We start from the raw sequence: 19,611 nt of genomic DNA, 5'->3' as shown, positions 1-19,611 counted from the left end.
AGTTTCCTTCAATATTGCCCAGTCAACATGACCTCAGATCAAATTGTCTCTGCCCCATCTATTTGACAAACTGTGCTGCTTGGCATCACACTGTTCTAACAGTGGGGTTTGTTTGGGGGTGGGGTTTTTGATGTAGAAAAGCAGCTAAAATAGATGCTTGTGTGGGGGTGGGAGAATAATAAAGCATTTAGCTCTGACAGTCTTTTATAGTATGTCACAAAACTAGGCTACTGGGGTGTTAGTTTTGTCACCATGAGGTAGCTTGGTCATCAATATAATTTTGTCAAGTGGTAAGGATAAGATGCAAGTATGTGGTAAATGATTATTTCTACTAGGTTATGTGAATTGTCCTTACAACGACAACAATCAAAACAGTGGCACCAAGAGCTGTGCTGGATCAAACCAGAGGCTGAAGTATTCCAGCACTCTGACCTACCAGGTTCCTACAGGAAAATCATAGCAGAACATTCATGTACTAGCGTCATGTTCCACAGCAACTGGTACCAAAAAGCATAGAACACTTGATACCGAAGTGAATATGTTGCTGTCATGATTAATAGCCATTGATGGTATTTATCTCCACCCACTTGCCATGTGATTGTAAGTCTACCATGTTAGTCTTGTCACCTGTACCAAAATGCTAAGAAATGGCGGGTAGGGTATGGCCACACTGATTTTTCTGAAGAACCTTTGTTTTCCAAAATACAATCTGTAAGAGTATTTTATTAGTGACTTAAGTAGTGACTTTGGGCCACAAGAATAGATGTCATAAGTACAGGTTAGGTGACAAGAGCAGCACTTGTGAAAGGGACCTCAGGGTACTGGTTGACGGCAAGCTAAACATGAGTCAGCAGTGTGATGTGGTGGTCAAGAGGGCGAACACCACCCTTGGTTGCATAGCCAGAAGTGTGGCTTCTAGATCAAGAGAGGTATTACTACCACTCTATACGACTGGTGCACCCACAACTGGAGTATTGTGCTCAGTTTTGGGCCCCTCATTACAGAAAGGATATGGCCAGGTTAGAGTCAGTGCAGCATTGGGCCACAAGGTTGGTGGCCGGTTTGCAGGGGAATGGGTAAGAGGCGAGACTGAGAGAACTGGGTCTCTTCAGCCAGGAGAAGAGGATACTCAGAGGGGATATGTTGGCAACATACAGGTATGTGAGGGGATGTGACATGGAGATGGGTAGAGACCTGTTCTCTCCTGCAGAGGAAGGCAGGACACGCTCCAATGGAGCAAAGCTCAGGGAACCAAGATTCTGTTTAGATGCCAGGAAGCACTTCCTGACAGGACCCCGAGGGTGAACAATGGACTTCCATGAGAGGTAGTTGAGGCCCCATTGGTGAGGGTGTTCAAAGATAGGCTGGACATGCACATGGTGGGCATGTCATGAGCGGAGCCGGCTGGTGTCGGAGGTCAGACTAGATGGCCCAGGAAGCCCCTTCTGACTCGCTGTTTCTTTGTTTCTAAGTAGGTTGGGTTTTGTGAGAGTTGACTCCTCTTTTAGGATTTTGGTGCTTTAAATTTTACTTTAAAACGTAGGGGACCTACTTGGTCTTATTTCAGCATCCTGTTTCCAGAGCCAGATGCAATCAGACGACCTAGCCGCTTTCTCTCAATGTTGCTCTTCAAAGCAACTCTGAGTATGACATTGGCCCCATTCGCTTCTTCTAAGCTACTGGCCCTCAAGGGGTTGAAGACGGTGGGGGGGGGTTTATATATGTCTTGTTTAAGTAACAGACGGTTGAGCAAAACAACTGGGCTGCTGATGAAAGGACTTTCAGCGTAAACGCTCCCAAACCGGAAGTACTTTGGGAAGCAAAAGGTCGCGAGGCGTGCCAAACCTCGCTTCTCTTCTGAGGAGAGCCGCTCTAGCCGCTCCTCTCGTCTCCCGGACGGAGTTAAGAGTGGGAGGCCCCAAGCCGTGCCACGGCGCAGTCGCGGGATGCAGTAGCAGGGTGGAGGTGGGGGAAAATGGCGGACGGCAAGGAAGGCGATGTGAAACTGAAGCGGCCGCGTCTTGATGGAGGTAAACATGCTGCGCCCTTATGCTACTCTGACCCCGAAAAACTGCATGCGAGGCTCTGGTTGCGAATAAAGGGCTGGGTTTGGGCGGGAAAGGGTAGGTGAGAGGCGGGCTGTGTTTCGAGGCTTAAGGCATTCTCTACCACCTCAAGAGCCCTTAGTTTGGCTGGCTCAGTTCTCAAGGATCTTTTATCTGCTTCTAATTGAGTTGGCGCCTTCTCCCAAACCTCTCACGGCCTGGTCACTCTCACGGAAGGATTCTGACGGTTCAATCCGTGCATAAAGTCCCCAAGGGCTAGCCGCAGTACTTGGTTAGCTGGCTGATGCCGTAGTTCCGTGTTGCATCTGGCTAGGAGTCGTATTGCACCTGGGCAGAATTGTGGGAGCGTAGTTATCGAGCCACAAATACCGCTATATCTAGTATTGTGGTGCTGTGGTGTAACCACTTCGGGTTGTGGAGGTTTCTGCCAGTGGTCTCAGCCCCTTAAAGTACTCCACGCAGTTAGGACCCTACAGTTACCGTGATCATGATGAGACGAAAGGTTATGATTTTAAGGGCGGAACAGGGCTACTGCCATATACATGTGAGCTTAACTAGGAGCAAATCCACTGAACTCTTGCTTCTGAATAGGCATATATAGGATTGCACACTAAACACGTTGTACGAAGTGTGATGTAATGGTGGCTTCATTTCTTTTGTGACATCAATTTGGTTTAACACAGTTTTGTTTCAGCTGTGTTATTCCCATTTGTTTAAATATTACTGTAGAATCACTGGAGACATACAGAGACTGAAATCTATTAGATTTGTGCCTTGTAAAGGAGGATGTAACTCACTCAGGTTCTTGATGTAATTTGTTACCTATATAGACAAATCTTTAAAAGGTGAAGGGCAATTTTGTGGGGCTGAGGAAACAATAGAAGCCTTAGTGTTCTAATACTATATGGAAAGATAGTTTAAGTTTGTAATAGCTTTATATAGTAGTTCTCATACAATACAATATTTTCAACCTGTTTTGGTATATAATAGTTCTGTCTTACCCAGGTTGAATATCTATAGAAATTTTAGTTTTGTTAAAAAGTCCATATGTATTTATTTTAGGATGCATTGTTGCATGCCTTACTTCTGTGTACTTTAGAACTATATAGTTGGAAAGGCCTGATGACATCAGGTTTCTTAAAGGTGATTAGCCTAGCCTCTAGAAAGCAGGGCTGGGGCCAGGGGTGGGGGAAGCAAAAGATTGAGAAGTTCAGTTACTTGGCTTTGGTGTTGTGTTGCACATCTGTTTTAAAGGATAAGGAAAGCAACCACATTGTCATTATGACTTAGAGGGACATTGATAACATAGAACTTTAAAGAATACAAGGTTGGTTAAAACTGCCACCACCAACCTCATATTCAACTCTACAAGAATTATAGTGGGGGAAAGAAAAGCTATATTGAAGTTTGTATTATTATACAACATTGAAGGAACATCATTGTCATGCTAGCAGAGGAACTTTCATTACTGGTTTCCTTTCACATATTAATGAGGAAAGGTAAAATAACAATTCTGGCTTGAATTCAAATTATGCTTAGAGAAGACAGACTGAAATCTGTCTGACTTAAGGTTTTTATTTCAGAGGGTTTTCTCTAAGAATGACCAAATCAGGATTCAATCTCTGTTTGTGAAACTAGCATCTATTTACATCAGAATTCTAGTATAGCTGGTAAACATTAACTGCCTCTTCTCTTCTGCCTCTTTACCTTTGAGCCAGGGTTTGCTAGTACCTTGGCCAGAATTTGGGTTTACTGCTGAGACAGAGCCTAAGAAGACATGAATGAATAGTCTCTGAGCATTAGCAAAGTGCGTTTTTTACTTGCACTTTTGTCCAACATAAACTTATGTTACATAACTTTTGTATGACAGTTGAAGATTATTTCCAGTCTAATTGTTGCAGGACAGCTGGACATACTATCACAAAGGCAAATAGCCATCCCAGACTCAAATTATACCTCCTTCTGTAATTGACCCAAAAAGCAAGAGAAAAAGAAAGCAAATAATTCCTTCAAAAGACAATACTGGAGGTGTTTGGGCTATTCTTTGGAATATAGAGCTAAATCAAGAAAGAATTGATTTAGAAAGAAGAAACTTTCAATTCTTAACTGTCCTTAGCTTGCTGTACTTTCGGTAAAACAGCATATCCCAAAAATACAATGTGTGGTGCTGTACTTTATAGAGGGAAGATGTACATCAATGTTAGACCAATACTCTTAAAAAAAAAACAATCAGCATATTGTCCTGCTAGCTGAGTATGAGTGTCTCCTTTTTTGTTCAGAGTAAATAATTGCTCATTTATGTTGTGTTAGTGTATTATGGTATTTGCAGAATTTTCAAACATAAAGATTAAGAAATTATAGCTGCGAGTCAGCCTTTGTATGAAATTCAGATTGCGAATTCTTCTTAAATGGTTCATTATTAAAACTTGCAGTAAATTTAATTGACCCCAGTTAAATTCTTTCAAGAAAGCAATGTCAAATTTTCATAAAGTGCAATCCTATGCATGTCTTGTCAGATGTGAGTCCCATTTAATTCAGTGGTGCTTACAGGCAAGTGAGTAGAGGATCACAACATTAAATCCAAATCACAAATTCAGCCATTTTCACTCAAAATTAACTCACATTAAGTATAGTGGTAAGTATGCTTAATATAACCTTGAGTACAAAATATATGGTTTCTAGTAGAAATCTAGTGAAGTACCTAAAATAATTGAGGTGACAAGAGAAAAAAATTTTAAAGGGAAATTGATAACTAAATAAAATAAATGGGCTTTTGAAGTTACAGGGATTTGTAAAACTTCCTGCTGGTTGAAGTTTAATAACCATTAATTCATTTCTGTGTGATTTTAATTTATGTTACAGAAACTTTATTGCAAACCTTAGTTTTTCTCAGGTGGTTTCTACAAATCTTAAAGTGGTTGGGAGAGACAGAACTTGTCACATAATCACTAGTTGTAACTTGCTTTTTACTTATAATAATTTTCTTTATTCTAAACAGAACTCTGCTGGTAGTTCAGTGTACAGTCCCATGCTGATTATGAAACTATCAAGGATCACAGTTTTCTTATTCTGTCTCCTTTCTCTGCCTGTCCCCCATACCAGGATCAAACCTATGCCATATGTTATTTCTGTTGTAGTGGTGACCAGATATTAATAATACTGTCTTCTCCTTCTTGGACAGAAAGTTCAATATAGATACAAACTTTATCCTTAGAAGTCACACAGCTGATGAGCTGAGCTTCTTAAGAAAACCAAACCAAAACTTTGAGAAGTTGCACACAAAGTAAAGATATAGCTGTATTCAAAAGGAAAACTCCTAAAATCAAGTTTACGAATCCATATTAGTACAGTATCTTGATTTGTCCATTTGTAAAGTTACAGTTCACTGTGAAATGTTTAAAGTGCTCTAAAACTTTAGATCAGGCAAGATGGTGAATAGAGCCAGGAAAGTAAGGCTGTGGGAGGACCAACTGCAGATGTTTAATCCATTGAATCTGGATTTGGTTACTGTCTTGATAAGGAAAGGAGATGGGGATTGCAGGTGTTCAGACTGTGCTCTAGCTGTGAAAGATGGTTTCAGGTTGTACCTGTAAGTAAGGAATAAACAGAACAGTTAACCATAGCAGCCCCACACTTTTGTTGCAGTAGACTAAGGGGTCTCTGGCACCTTAAACACAAACATTATGGTAACATGAACATTTGTGGTTTAGAAACCAATTTTGCAATTTAAGCTGCTGATCTTTAAAGTATCAGAGGAATCTACAGTCTTAATATAGACAAAGTGATAAATATAAATGCAGATTGTTTAAATTATTCCAAAAGGGCATGTGTGGAAAAAACATACTCCATTTTGATCTGAATAACCTTGTAGCTGCTGTAGTGATGTCATGCATCCCTCAAGATTTTCATTTTGATATTTTTGTATGTAACTGAAGATTTTTGTTCTGCATTAGTCAAATGATTGGAGCTCCCTTTACTATATGTCTGTGTCCTTACAGTGTGCTCTGTATAAACAGTTGTGGAGGCGCTGTCACTGTAAGTGCAAAAGTCTCCCCTGCATAACAGTGCTTTATGAGGTTGCTGCTCCCATCAGTCCACTCAGTAAAAATAGCTCATCTTGGTAAGTTGTTTCGACTTCACCAGGACCTGAAGAAGAGGCAGAAAAACCTGTGAAAACTAAGACTGTTTCTTCCAGTAATGGAGGGGAAAGCTCGAGTCGCAGCGTGGAGAAGCGGGCAGCTGATGAAGAAGCTGAAGACTTCTCAACAAAGCCTGCTCCTGCCAAAATGTCCAAGTTTGGATTTGCCATTGGCACACAGATTTCAAAGAAACCACCTACAATATCCATCAAACTTGGAGCAAATGTAAGCAGTTAGAAAGTTTTCTTGTGAATGATAAAATTATAGTGTTCACTTTATCTGTTAAAGGGGAGGTGCTAGTTAATATCAATCTTAATCTTTTATTTCAACATGAATTCATAAATTTGGAATTTACTATCAAAGTTCTAATAATTGCTGGAAATTATTAGTGTATATGGTACTTGGTTGAAACACTGTTAAATTGGCAACTTCTACTTTGATATATGTTATGCTTGTGTGTTGAGTGCCTAATGTGCAGCAAAATAAATAGTTTTTAGTTTGCATTAGATGCATACACTAATGATTATGATATTAATACCTGTACTTTGGTCAAGTAAACAGCATTTTCTTGTACTTGAAAAGGTTTGTACAAAGACTGTAATTGAACAGAAAGAAACAGTGGGGGGAACTGATCAGTCACAATGGAGAGATGTAAACCATGGTATCCCCTCAAGGATCTGTATTGGTACTGGCACTTTTTAATTCATAAATAATTCAGAATTAGGACTGAGCGGAGGAGTGGCAATTTGCTGATGACAGCAAATTATTTAGGAAGGTTTAAAAAAAGCCCACACAGCATGAACTCTGAAAGGATCTCTCTGAACTGGGAAAATGGGCATTAAATTGACAGATTCAGTGTAGTATATGCAAGTATAAAGTAATGTGCATTGGGGTAGGAAAAAAAATCTTTATGTCACATAGACACTGGTGGAATCTAAGATGGGAACTTAGATCTAAGGTATCAGACCAAGAAAGAACTTGGGGTTGTGATAGCTCAATGTTGATCCATTGTATGGCTTCTTTGAAAAAGGCATATTTTGTATTCAGCATAATTGGAAAAGGAATTGAAAATAAAACTGCTAGTATTATAATATGCTTATACAAATCAGTGGTGCAACCACATTTGGACCAAAATGTAGGGTTTTGGTCAAAAAGGGATAGTGCTGAGTTGAAAGATGCAAAATGGGGCAATTAAAACAAGCAAGGGGATGGAGCAGCTTGTCTCTGAGGAAATGTTATAATGCGTAGGATTTTTAGCTTAGAAAATAGACAAGTAATGGGAGACAGGCTAGAGATGTATAAAAATATGCATGATGCAGAGGAAATAGAAGGTTTCTCTCTCATCACTCTAGAAAGTGGGATCATGCCATGAGGCTGTTTCCTGGGAGATTCAGGATAGGTAAAAGTGCTTCACAGTGTGTATATCTTTTAAAGGGGATTGGCAAATGTATGAATAATAAGCATGTTAACAGCATTTAGTCATTATGGCTATTATGCTGCCTCTAGTATCAGAAGCAGCATACTTTTGTAGGCCAGTTGCACACAAGCAGGAGGGAACTGTTGTATTTACACCCTACTTGTAGTCTTCTCATTGACATCTGGTGGGCTACTGTGTTAATAGAATACAGATTAGGCTGATTCAATATGGGTTTTTTTGTGGTGCTCATATTTTAATGACAACACCAGTTAAAAATTCTAATCAATAAAAACTCACAACAGCTTAAAATAATTAAAATATCTAAAGTTTCCAGTGCATAAACACTTGAGAAAGCCCAAACAGTGTTTGTCGGGCCCCCAAATGGTAGCGGAATACGTACATGACATGTCTTCCTACGGAGGGGATTTCAGATGAGAGGCACCACCACCAGAAATGCTCTCTTCCTAGTTGCCACCTGTCTGATAACAGGGAAAAGTCCTAAATATAGAACTTGCCACTCAGGCAGATGAATAAAGGGGAAGAATTCCAGCAAATACCTGGTACTTAAGCTGTTGAGGGCTATTACAGTTATATTTCTGTCTTGTTTTTCAATCAAAAATAAGACTTTCAGATCATATTGACCTTTTTCAAAAACACTTTCTACTCTGCCAAGGTGGAATATGTGGAGACTATTGCTTAACAATATCTAAGGACCCTGATTTTAAGATTTTTGATACTTAGCTTTTAGTTATTGAGACAGGGTTCTTAAGGTAAATTATATTGTATGGGGAGCATTATACATTAAATCACAAACTTGCATTATTTAATGAATTTATATGCCACTACAGTAGAACATTTATGGGTGCTCAGCCCAGCTCACAGTTTAAACTCCTTGCCTCAATAATATGCAGCTTCTGTTCTCTTTCAGAAGCCTAAAGAACCTACTTCAACCCTGGCTCCAAAAACGCTTTCTGTAGCAGCAGTCTTCAATGAAGATGAAGATGTAAGTAATCTCAGAAACAAGAAGTATTGGGTTCTTTGGCTAAAGTAGGTACAGGAAAAGGGGGTTTTAAATGGTCTACAAGTATACCGTAACTAAATTGGTGTAGGTTTAGAGTTATGTAATGGTCTTCTAAAATACAAAATATGTGAAAAGGTCCTTTTCAGGGGTCTAAGCATTTGGTGGTGCAACTGTCTTTGAAATTTGGCATTTCCTCCATCTCATGACTGGAATATATAAGAATCTAAAGTGTTTTTGTAGCCACATTTGATCCCTTCCAAACTTGATAATGGAAAATATCTTTTCAAACTTCTCCTGAAAATAGATCATTCCCACCCTCTGTGGGTTAAAAAAGAGCCTTTTCACATTTCTGAGTGTGTCTTCTAGGTAGGATTGTAGAAATGGAAGAAATACAAATGTTGTGTGTTTGGGTATGGATTGTAGGGAGTGGGTCTGGTTAGGATTTTTTTTTCATGAGAACGAAACGAGCTTTTTATTTGAGGTGTCCAAGAATATAAGGTATGCTGGGGAGTACCAGAAAAACAGCAGAGCCCACCTTGTACCTAGTGCTTCTAGCTATAGAACTGAATTTTGTCTGCTTTCTCCTTAATGCAAGTATAAAATTTTATTGTGAGTTTTATATTGGATAAGGCTTGTAATTTATTGCATTCCGGATACGCCATGCTTCCATTTAATAGACCATTAGCAATTTGACTACAACAATAGAATTTATGGCTGTTTTCTCAATTTCTTTTTTTAATTAGAGTGAACCTGAAGAAATGCCTCCAGAGGCTAAAATGCGTATGAAGAACATTGGAAGGTAGAGTAACTCATTATTTTTTTTTAAGGAAGGTAGAAGAATACATTCTTCATATTGATGGTTTTAGAAATACAGCAGGACCTCTGCTCATAAATGGAATGCTAACTGAAAGTTTTCAAATTGGAAAGGAGACCCATCAAGGATGCCCATTATCTCCACTTTTATTCATCCGGGTATTGGAAGTTCTAGCTAAGAAAATTTGATGGGATCCAGATATAAATGGCTTAAAATAGAGACAAAAATAAAATGAAAAGTTATGCAGATGAGATCGTGCTGACCAGCTTAACCACACAATTATCTATGCAACAAATAGATAAAATTGAAAATATCAGATATTTCACTGGCTATAAAATTAATAAGAAGAGAATTGAAATTATATTGGAAGTTTTTTAATGAAACAAGAAGAGGAATGCATCAAAAACAGCTTGGATAAAGATTCTTCAGGATGGAAGGAGAGAGGAGGCCTTACAGTATCCAATTTGAAACTATACTGCTTTGCATCTGGCCTGATTTGTATTGCAGATTGGATTATAAATGCTAAAGTTAGGCGAGTGAAGTTAGAAATAGCAGATTTTGAAGATGGAATAACTCTTATAGGCTAAGTAGTCATTTTAAAAGGCACTGATATCAAATAATAACCATGCATTAAGAGATGGCCTTATAAAAATGTTCTATTCCATGAAAAAGAATTAGCCCTCCAGTCTTTCTGATGTCCCTAGTCGAAGCATATGGAAAATACTTAAGGAAAAATAATGATTTTATAACTCATCAACATATGATTGATCAACAAGGATGAATCAAATCTTGGCAATGACAAAAAGATGTTGGGAAAAATATACAGTGGTTTGCTTATCACAACTGATTTCAAGACTGAAAGGGGACATACAGTTAGGGGAAGGTATTTTAAGAGATTTGACAGATTTTGAAAAGTTGATTATACAACAGAAGACTTTAGAAACAGTTATTACAGCATGACACTGAAAATCAAGACAAGAAAAGTATAACAATCTGGAAGCAAAATCTTGGAAAAGAAATATCTTGTCAATGGGAAACTGTGTAAGACAGACATTAAATCCACAGCTAGCCAAGCAATAAAAGAAAATTGGTATAAGATGTTATATCAGTGGTATATTACTCCAAAAGATATTGGAAAAATAGATAAAGAACTACAATGGAAAAGGTTGGAAATATGATAGGAAGTCCCATGCATCCTGTTACATGGGGTGGATTTGTGAAACAGTTAAAAGATTTTGGAAATTGATGCATGTGGAAATACAAAAAACCTTTTGCTATGAGTCCTAAGAATATGCTTTTGAATATAATGCCAGAGACTTTTTCAAAGACTATGTCAGAGTTATTTAAATATGACAACTGCAGCAAGAGTTGGATGAGGAACATAACATTTACCACATATCAAGCTCTAGGAGAAAATTGGTATACAAAGTATTTCCGATGGTATATTATCCTGAAAGATCTATAGAGAATGGACAAGAACTATAATGGAAAATGTTGGAAATGCAAAGAGAGTGAACATTTTCTGGTATGCGGTGGACATGTGACAGAATCAAATTTTGGAAGCAGATGCATGCTGAGATGCAAAAAATACTTTAAATTGATTTTCTGATTAATTCCAAGAACATGTTACTGATTATTGTGCCAGAGACTATCCCAAAGATTGTCAAAATTATACAAATGTATAAGCAGCAAGAGTGATAATTGCCTCAAAGTGGAAAGCTGAAGATTGCTTAGTAGTTAAAGACTGGAAAAACAAGCTAGCTGAGTACACAACAATGGCCAAGCTAACTAATTATGTCAACAGAAGATCAGTTGAAGAATTTACTCAAAGATTTATTTTGAACAGTTTAAACTATGGTTAAATGTTTTATACAAATGTTTCTGATTTTATTCACACCAGAGCAATGTTGAGATCTATATCTTAAGTGTAGAAGCTAGATAATTATATGACTGAGAACTGAATGGGTGGGATGGGAGAGTGATAAAGACCTTTCTTTGCTTATTGTAAATGTGCTTAAATGAGGAGTTGCTTGTTGAATCCTTAGAAAGACCCTTGGCTTCTTTTTTTCCTTTTTTCTTTTCTTTGCTGTTCTTATCTATACTCCTTTTCCCCCTGTATTGTATTTCCTGAAAACAAATGAAAAGATTTGCAAAACAAGAAAAAGAAAAAAAAAAGAATTTTCACTTACAGGAAGCACTTTACTTCTCTCTGGCACTTTATGGTACTTCTCTTTCGAGATGAGGTCAACTGCACTTAATTGAAAATGCAATGACTGAGTCAGTGGATATGTGGGCCCTGCTTTATATGGAAAGAAGAAAGCATAATAGTTTTTTCTGCAACAATAAAAATAAAGATTTTTTTTTCTTGGCTGCAGTCAAAAGAGTACACCCCTTGAAACAAATGGGTCTTCAGTTAGGCATAACTAAGTTAATTCCTATTCACTTCAGTGGCTGTACTCTAAATAGTACTAGAGTAGGACAGCTCAGAGGTTCTGGCATCGTGGCCCTGTCCACTGGTTATTCTCATCTCATATCCAGTTCCTTATTCTACTTTGGTTTTGTTTCATGATGATTAACACTGAAGTTTTAGCTTAATTTACTAAGCAGTCTGATACAGTTTGATTATAGGAAACTGCCTTCTGTTTAGTCACATCATTGGTCACATCTCGGTCAGGAAGTCTTGTGCATACCAGGCATCCCCAAACTGGAGCCCCCAGGTGTGTGGGATTACACCTCCTATCATCCCCAGCCAACAAAGCCACAAAGCATATAGAGGGCACTAGTTTGGGGAAGGGTGGTGTGTACTGATAGCAACAGTTCTCCCAAGGCTTCTAACAGATGCCTTTTCCAGCCTTGACTGAAAATGCCAGAGACTGAGCATGGGACCTCTTGCATGTGCTGTAGCCTCTCTGGGCCTTCAGTGGTATAATGAATATGTCAACATTCTTACTATTCTTTCTTGATGCGTTTGTAGTGAGATTCTTAACTGTCTTGTACACTATGTGGTGACAGAAAACATACAAGTCCACTGTTAAGTGTTTGAATCATTAACAATGAGAACTGCCACCAATTGGTGCTTTATAGTAGGATGGGCTACTACTTCAGTACATGTTTTTTATTATGAGAAGAATTCTAGAAAGATATCTTTGAGACTGAATGGTAACACTAGAAATAAACAATTTGGTATGTTTTTACTTTTCTGTACTACTGAGGGTACCTGATGTGACTATATGCTTAACAATCTTAGTTGTGTACATTAAGGCCTCAAAACCATGAATATGAAACTGTTAAAGTTAACCATTAGCTTATGTTCATTTATCACAGGGATACTCCAACTTCAGCAGGACCAAATTCTTTCAACAAAGGAAAGCATGGGTTTTCTGACAACCAGAAGCTATGGGAAAGGAACATAAAATCCCACCTTGGAAATGTCCGTGAACAAGAAGACTAGCTGTGTATTGAGATCTGGGAGTTGGGGAGATGCAAGGGTATGATATTAAAGGAACAGTTTCCTTTTTAAAGAGTGGTATAAGGCTATTTTGGGTGCCACTTTTAAATGTTCCTAGTGGTGCACAAAAATAAGTTTAAAAGTAGAGGTAATTTATGTTTTGTATACAGATTTCAAAGCATTTGCTAATTTTGTAGCTTCGTGCAATTAATTTCACAAGGTTATGGAAAATAAAAGACATTGGAAGTGGTACCTTTTTAAAGAATTTTCCTTTTACAACTATTCTTATATAAAGACAGAGAAAAGGTTACTGTCTCTTTAATCAGTTTAAGTTAAAAGCTGCTACATTCATGCTTCCAGCAACTCCTCTGTAATGAGTTAATTGTTTGTCTTCTTATATAGAGGAGGAATTCCAATATACAGAAAGCCTTGCTCGACTGTTTGTCATTCTAGTCAGCATAAAACCTGTAAATGAGACAGTGTAATGCAAAAGTCGTTAGGGGCAATCCAGTGCATGTTTAGACAAAAGTCCTACAACGCTCGGTCTACCACCCTTTTTAGGACTTCTGTTAGTGTGAACATGCATTGGATTACATGCTTCGTATGTTTAAATCTTGACAAACTAGGACTTTTGACTGTGGTAGCTTAGCTCTATAATCCTGTTTTCAAACTTTGTGTAATCTGTTAGAAATGGGTCTTGCGTGTGTATAAATATTAGAAAAAGTCTAACAAAGATTCATAACAAAGGTAAATTGTTATTTTGACATTTTCTTAATTATAAGTCTTGACCAGTACTTGTTAATGTTTCTTTGTCAACTTGAAAGAGTCATGCAGTTACCAACACAAAAGCATTACCAAAAGGATGGCTGTAACTTCTATCATGTTTTAGTTTGATTTCAGTATTTTCCATCATCCCTTAAGAGGAATAGAAGCCACACTCAAATAAACCAGTAGATGCTTACTGAGCAGCAGAAATTAGAAACGTGCTTCCATATTTTGGTGGTTTTAAACCTTACTTTATATATTAGAACTTTTAATTTTAATTAAGGGATACTATCAGGTTTAAAGGTAACTATATAGCCCACATTAATACAACAATTAAATAGTACCTAGTAGAATATACATGTAGCTTTTCAATTTATCTGTGGCTGATTTACACTTTGTATTGCTGGAACAGCATTGATAGGTAATTTTTTTCTTTTAGTAGTAGTGTTTTATATTAGATGCTGTTGATTCTGTTAGCCCTAATGTTCCTAAAACCTTATAAAGACACTTGGGGTCTTTTCAGCGGGATTTATGTTATCTAGTAACTTTGAGGATTAGGTAGTAGCAGCTGTGACAGATGAAGCTAGTGGAAATAAACACTTTTGAAACTGTGGGTCTAAACAGTTGATACTGTCTGGTAAAACTGCAGCTTTTCAACTGTATAGTTAGATTGTATATCATGAACACACTTCAGATCACCTACTGATTTTTTGTCAACTTCGTTGTGCTAAAGGTGAGAGTAGTTAGTGAAAAAAATACATCTAAGTTTTCTTTATAAATTATAGAAAAGGTTTGACCATGTAGACCTTTGTGTTTTAAGTTTTAAACATTTTTGTATTTTGGTATTTGTATGTGAAATTTTTGTCTGCAGTTAAAACCTGTAACTTATATTTTAAAAGCTTTATTATAAACATAAGAAATGTAAAAGTTATTTCTTTCTCTATAGCTGTAGTTCAGCTACTTGTAAAAGTTTAAGATGTAAAAAAGTTCTTGTCTCATCTTGTTGGCTCCTTATCATTGAAGCCAATGTCAAAAAGCTCTTAACTGACCTTTCTGTAAACAGAAAGTAGCATGTTGCAAACAAGCGTTTACAGACCTAAAAACAAAACTTCAACATATTAGTTAGTGCCTTCCTAAAAGTTTTGGATAATTAGTTGCCTGGAATTTTTGATCTCTGGTCACTTTCTGTTCTATACTCATTTTAATGTGTGTTTATTTTCAGTACCATTTTTTTCTCAAAACCATGAAAAAGTAGCTGCACCCTGTGACTCAAGCCTAAAACTGATAAGTCCTTGAAGTTTCACGGTTGTATTCATAAGAATTTTTCAAAGAAGAAAGGAAGAGTTTTGAGTATTTCCTGGAATTTATTTTAAGTTAGTGAATTAAAAGTAGGAACCAAATTGTATAACCTTTGCTTGAGCCTTGCCTGTTCTGATGTTGAATAATCTTTAGGTATAAATTTTAGCTGCTCAGGCTAGTGCTTAAAGATAAAAACTTGTAAAGTAAAACTAGATTCTTCTGTTGTACTTCAAAGAAAATTGTTTGAATACTTAAGCTTGCCAAGCATACCTAAGTTTACCAACCTCACCAAAATATGAGAACAAATTTAAAAAACTTTGCCTGTGCCACTGTTTCCTTGTGCACACAAAGCATGTTTTCCTTCTGTATCTAAGGCTTATCAGATGAAATTATGAAGGAGCTCTATACTAGGTTATATCCAGACTTAGTTATGCTCTGAGCTGATCAGTAGATCTTCTCATTAGTGGGTTCCATGTTGCTCATGACTAATAGATGTATTGATTTCTGAGGTTCTTCAAGTACGACTGCACCCATCTTGTTGTCTGAATAGTTGCAAATGAAAATGGGATAGGAGTTTCTTAATGTTGCTGTGCACTACTGCAAGGTTTGTATGAACCTTGTATGAACATTGTATGAACTTTACATTCAGTTATATCTTGAAAGCTTTTTGAGGGAAATAAGATATAAGAAACTATAATTACTTATTTTCATTGAATTAGTGACAACATATTTAGCTTAAACCTGCCTTTGTTTTATTTTTTAGCACACAATGCCAGCATTATTTCTACAAAAGACAAAAATTACCATCACTGTCTGGGGACCTTGCTGTCATAACTTACTTTTGATGTAGAAGTGATTATCAAATAAGAACATTTCTCAAACATTTGCTTTTCTTCTCTTACTGGATCCTGACTCTGCTATATGCAGTTACTGGAAATTTTTGGACACATTTCAGCTAATAATTTCATTTCTGTTGGTGGGCCCCAAAAAATTTGCCACTGCATCCACAAGTTGATCTTTAGAATCTCTTCAGTATGCCAGAGTTCCCTGCTAAGTCTGTGGTTATGGAAAAATGGGAATAGGGAATGTTTGGTCATCCGGATAGTTATTTAAAACTCCCATGACCCCTCACTATTGGTTATGCTGTAGGATTTGGTGGAGTTAGTTCAACAACATGTGGAGGACCACATGTTCACTGCTGCTGCTGAAGATAATCTGAAAGCAACTGCTATAAGAGGAATTAAATTATGCTTAGAGAAGGGAGGTTCCTGTGTCAATAGCTGCAGTGTTCTGTCAAATACAATTAAGGTATGGATGTTTGAAGGCAGCTGTGCTGATTGACAGTGATAGAGCGTTGTAGTTCAACATATCTGGAAGGCACTAGGATGAGAAAAAGCTGTTTTAAGAGAGAACTTAATACAAAATAGCTTGTTAACTGTTAAAAACCAACAATTGGAAATAGCAAACAAACAAACTTCTGAGGGTTGGTAAGCAAGAATGAACCATGCTGGGTCAGATATAGTCTGGCATTTTGACCACATAGTGGCCAATTATCCTATTTCATCAAACAGCACGAGCAAAGGTTTTCAATTTAGTGTAGGCACTCCTCTTTCAGGGATCTTAAGTTAATGGTTTGAACCCCCTCGTTTCTTTAGCTTAGTTGTCTTATCTCCAGGTCCGAAATTATGTGCATGCTGCCAGTTCAGTGACCATGCCTTTGATTTGTTATGCATGTTGGAATCTGCATTGTGGAGTTCCCAGCATCTGCCTTAATATTAAATGGCATCTTGTTTCTAGAGAACATACTAAGGAGATGTGAGAAAGTTGTTGCATACTGTGAAGTTGTCTTTGTTCAGATGGAGACTGTAGCCAAGGTGGAAGAAAAGGAGCTAGAAGAAAATCAACTGTAAGGATGTTTCACTGAACACGAAGACCAAAATCATCCACACTGTTGTATTCCTGATCATTGTGCATGGGTGTGAAAGGTGGATGTGAAGAAAGTAGACAGGAAGAAAATGGATGCATTTAGAATAAGGTGCTGGAGGAGAACTTTGTGAATCCCCCAGACTGACAAAGACAATTCATTGCTTTCAGTAATCCAAACAAATGGATTATTGTTACATACTGTCAAGTCATCTCCACATGTGTTAACCCTATGAACAAGCACTTTCCAAAATCTCCTTGCCTTGAAAGTCCTGTTCAGCTCTTGTAAACTCAAGACTGTGGCCTCCTTTATAGAATCAATCCACATCACAGTGGATTTCTTTTCTTCTGCCTTCAACTTTCCCTAGCATCATCTTTTTGCAGGGAATCTTGCTTTGATGTGTCTGAAGTAGGACAACCTTGGTTTTGTTTTGGCTTCCAAAGAAAGCCCTGGCTTGATGTGAACTAGAAACCATTTGTTTGTTTGTCAGTCTGGGGGATTCACAAAGCTCTCCTCCAGCACCCTATTCTAAATGCATCCATTTTCTTCCTGTCTGCTTTCTTCACATCCAACTTTCACATAACTAGCATCAGGAAATTGTGTGGGAGATTAGCTACATAATTCAGGGGATTAGTTTGTAGCTATATATTACAGGATGAGCAGCAGTGCCAACAACATGGAATTGGGGGATTGTATTTTTTCAAGATAGTAGAGCTGTCCATATCTCTGGATATGTCTTTTACATATACTTGCACCCCTTCTTCAACTATCCAAATGTGTTTCTTCTTGAATACTTTCACAAATGCAGTGTCAATTCCCTTACCTAGGACACTCTTCCAATATGTTGACAATGCATGTTCAGGGTTTTTTCAGCTTTCTCCTCCAGTATTCAGTCTGCTACCAAATCATGTTACTTACTCCTTTAAAATAGAAAGGTCTACCCATTCCACAAAAATGTCTTTCATTTCTTGGCTTCTTTGATAGTCTTTCTAGAGCTAACTTACCCTCATGTTCATTACATCTTGATCTAGTATTCTGCTGCTAGCAAGTCATCTTTTGTCTTTGAGACCACGATAAGCCCCTGCAAAACCCCCTACACTGGTCTTACTGGTTCAGTGATCCCTGTTTGCCCTGTTCCTACATTCCAAGACATGCATGCATGCTTTCCCATTCATCCAGCTCCTCCTCTCTGAAGATAAGCTGTCTTTTTACCCTTGGTGCCCCCTTGCTTATGGAAAACACTGATGCTACCTGCCTGCCTTTAAATCTCTTCAAAGCTCACCTTTTCCATTAAGCTTTTGGCATAGCCACCTAGTCTCCAATAGCCTACTTATAACTAAGCTTATTGCAATACTGGCCTATTTTGCTTGACTAAATTTTTGCATTTTCCTTGCTGCTTTGTACATTGCTTCCAGTTGCAATCACTTTGTGTTTGGAAGGACCCCTTCTGTGACCGCAGCTGTCTTGCTGTGAACAAAAGCTGATTCTGTTCACAGAGCAATGACATTGAATGCAAGCTTGTCACCCTTATGCCAATTGCTACATGGTAGACCACGTAAAGTCATTTGTAAAGTATCATCTAGTTGGCTAGTGTTATAACAAGTGTATTTTTAAGTTTTACGCTAAAGAAAGGCTCACTTTACCTGTTTGGATGAAGAGATTTTCAGTGAGAGCCCAGGGATGCAGGCTCCTGACATGTGGAAACTTACATGCAAACAACTGCTTGTCCATAGACTTTTTCATATGCTTTACGATGCATTGGTCATGCTGCCTGGCCATTATTGGAGGCCAGTGCTGGCCAATGCCAGCAGCATATCTGCTCTTCCATTATTTTTTTTGAGTAGAGGAATAAAGTCACTCATTTTTATATATTTACACAAACACAAACTTATAAACCTGAGCTTAAAGTTCCATTACAAAATGGCTTCTTTTCTTTCAGCAGAAACTGTTTCAAAAAGAAAACATCCACAATTTTTATACTAGAATACGATTGAAAAATAGACAAATTACATGTCTTGGCTCACCATAACTAATATGACAACAGCATTCTTTAGCCTTTGTTTATTAAAAACAAAGTGAGGCAAAGCTTGCACCCATGAAAGTTAATACCTGTTGTCACATATCGCAATTAGAACTGGAATTCTAGCACTCATTAGAAAGTGTGAACCTGACAAGAGGTACAGTAATTTTTCTCAAATGTTTAGAAACAACTATTGCATTAAGAGTCCAATGAATTGCCTCCTAGTGTTAAGCACCATTCCTTAACTGTGTTGAGATGCTCCCACTGATAACTGGTCAAACACCCAAAGGCTTGTTATCTGGACTACTGCACATTTTCTCAATAGATGTTAAGGAGCTGATTCCAGAGGGGAGAGCAGAAGTCTGAAACAAAGCACAGTAGCTAAGTCACTGCTCCCGCTGCATGTACCCTGACCTACTCTTTTACATACAAGTTAGTGATGGAAGCAGTCCCATCAAGCAGAAAAACTGCACTAGATTGCACTCAATATAAATTTGTAAAGTTCCATAGTAGACAAATAGTTTTCTTGTATTTTGGTGGCCTAATCAAAGTATTACACAAAGTTTACACATACAATTTTGTCATCCAGTGTGATAATCCCCATACCATGTAGCTTGACAGTGGACAACACACCACTTATTCACAATCTACAAAAAATATTCTATCACCCTATTATGGTTTCAAAGAAATGGTTCTGT

The 19,611-nt window shown here is 37.7% G+C and overlaps 1 protein-coding gene across 3 annotated transcripts; it reads left to right on the top strand.

Annotated features, from left to right (window-relative positions):
- The first annotated feature begins 1,885 nt into the window (after positions 1-1,885).
- On the top strand, positions 1,886-15,083 carry LOC123028994 (PEST proteolytic signal containing nuclear protein). Of its 3 annotated transcripts, none has more exons than XM_044441415.1 (6): positions 1,959-2,030; positions 6,065-6,186; positions 6,262-6,430; positions 8,551-8,625; positions 9,387-9,442; positions 12,782-15,083. In XM_044441415.1, the coding sequence occupies exons 1-6, from the start codon at positions 2,025-2,027 to the stop codon at positions 12,906-12,908; spliced, it is 555 nt and encodes a 184-aa protein (XP_044297350.1). In that variant the 5' UTR covers positions 1,959-2,024; the 3' UTR covers positions 12,909-15,083. The 3 variants fall into 3 exon arrangements, with proteins under 3 accessions (XP_044297352.1, XP_044297350.1, XP_044297351.1); XM_044441416.1 differs by having other exon boundaries at positions 2,007-2,030; positions 6,083-6,186; XM_044441417.1 differs by lacking the exon at positions 6,065-6,186 and having other exon boundaries at positions 1,886-2,030; positions 6,210-6,430.
- Positions 15,084-19,611: the final 4,528 nt, after the last annotated feature.

Source organism: Varanus komodoensis, unplaced genomic scaffold, assembly GCF_004798865.1.
Source record: "Varanus komodoensis strain SLA01 unplaced genomic scaffold, ASM479886v1 scaffold4, whole genome shotgun sequence".
Classification (NCBI taxonomy): domain Eukaryota; kingdom Metazoa; phylum Chordata; class Lepidosauria; order Squamata; family Varanidae; genus Varanus; species Varanus komodoensis.
Note: the sequence above shows the minus strand (reverse complement) of the source record. Positions and strands in the feature narration are given on the sequence as shown.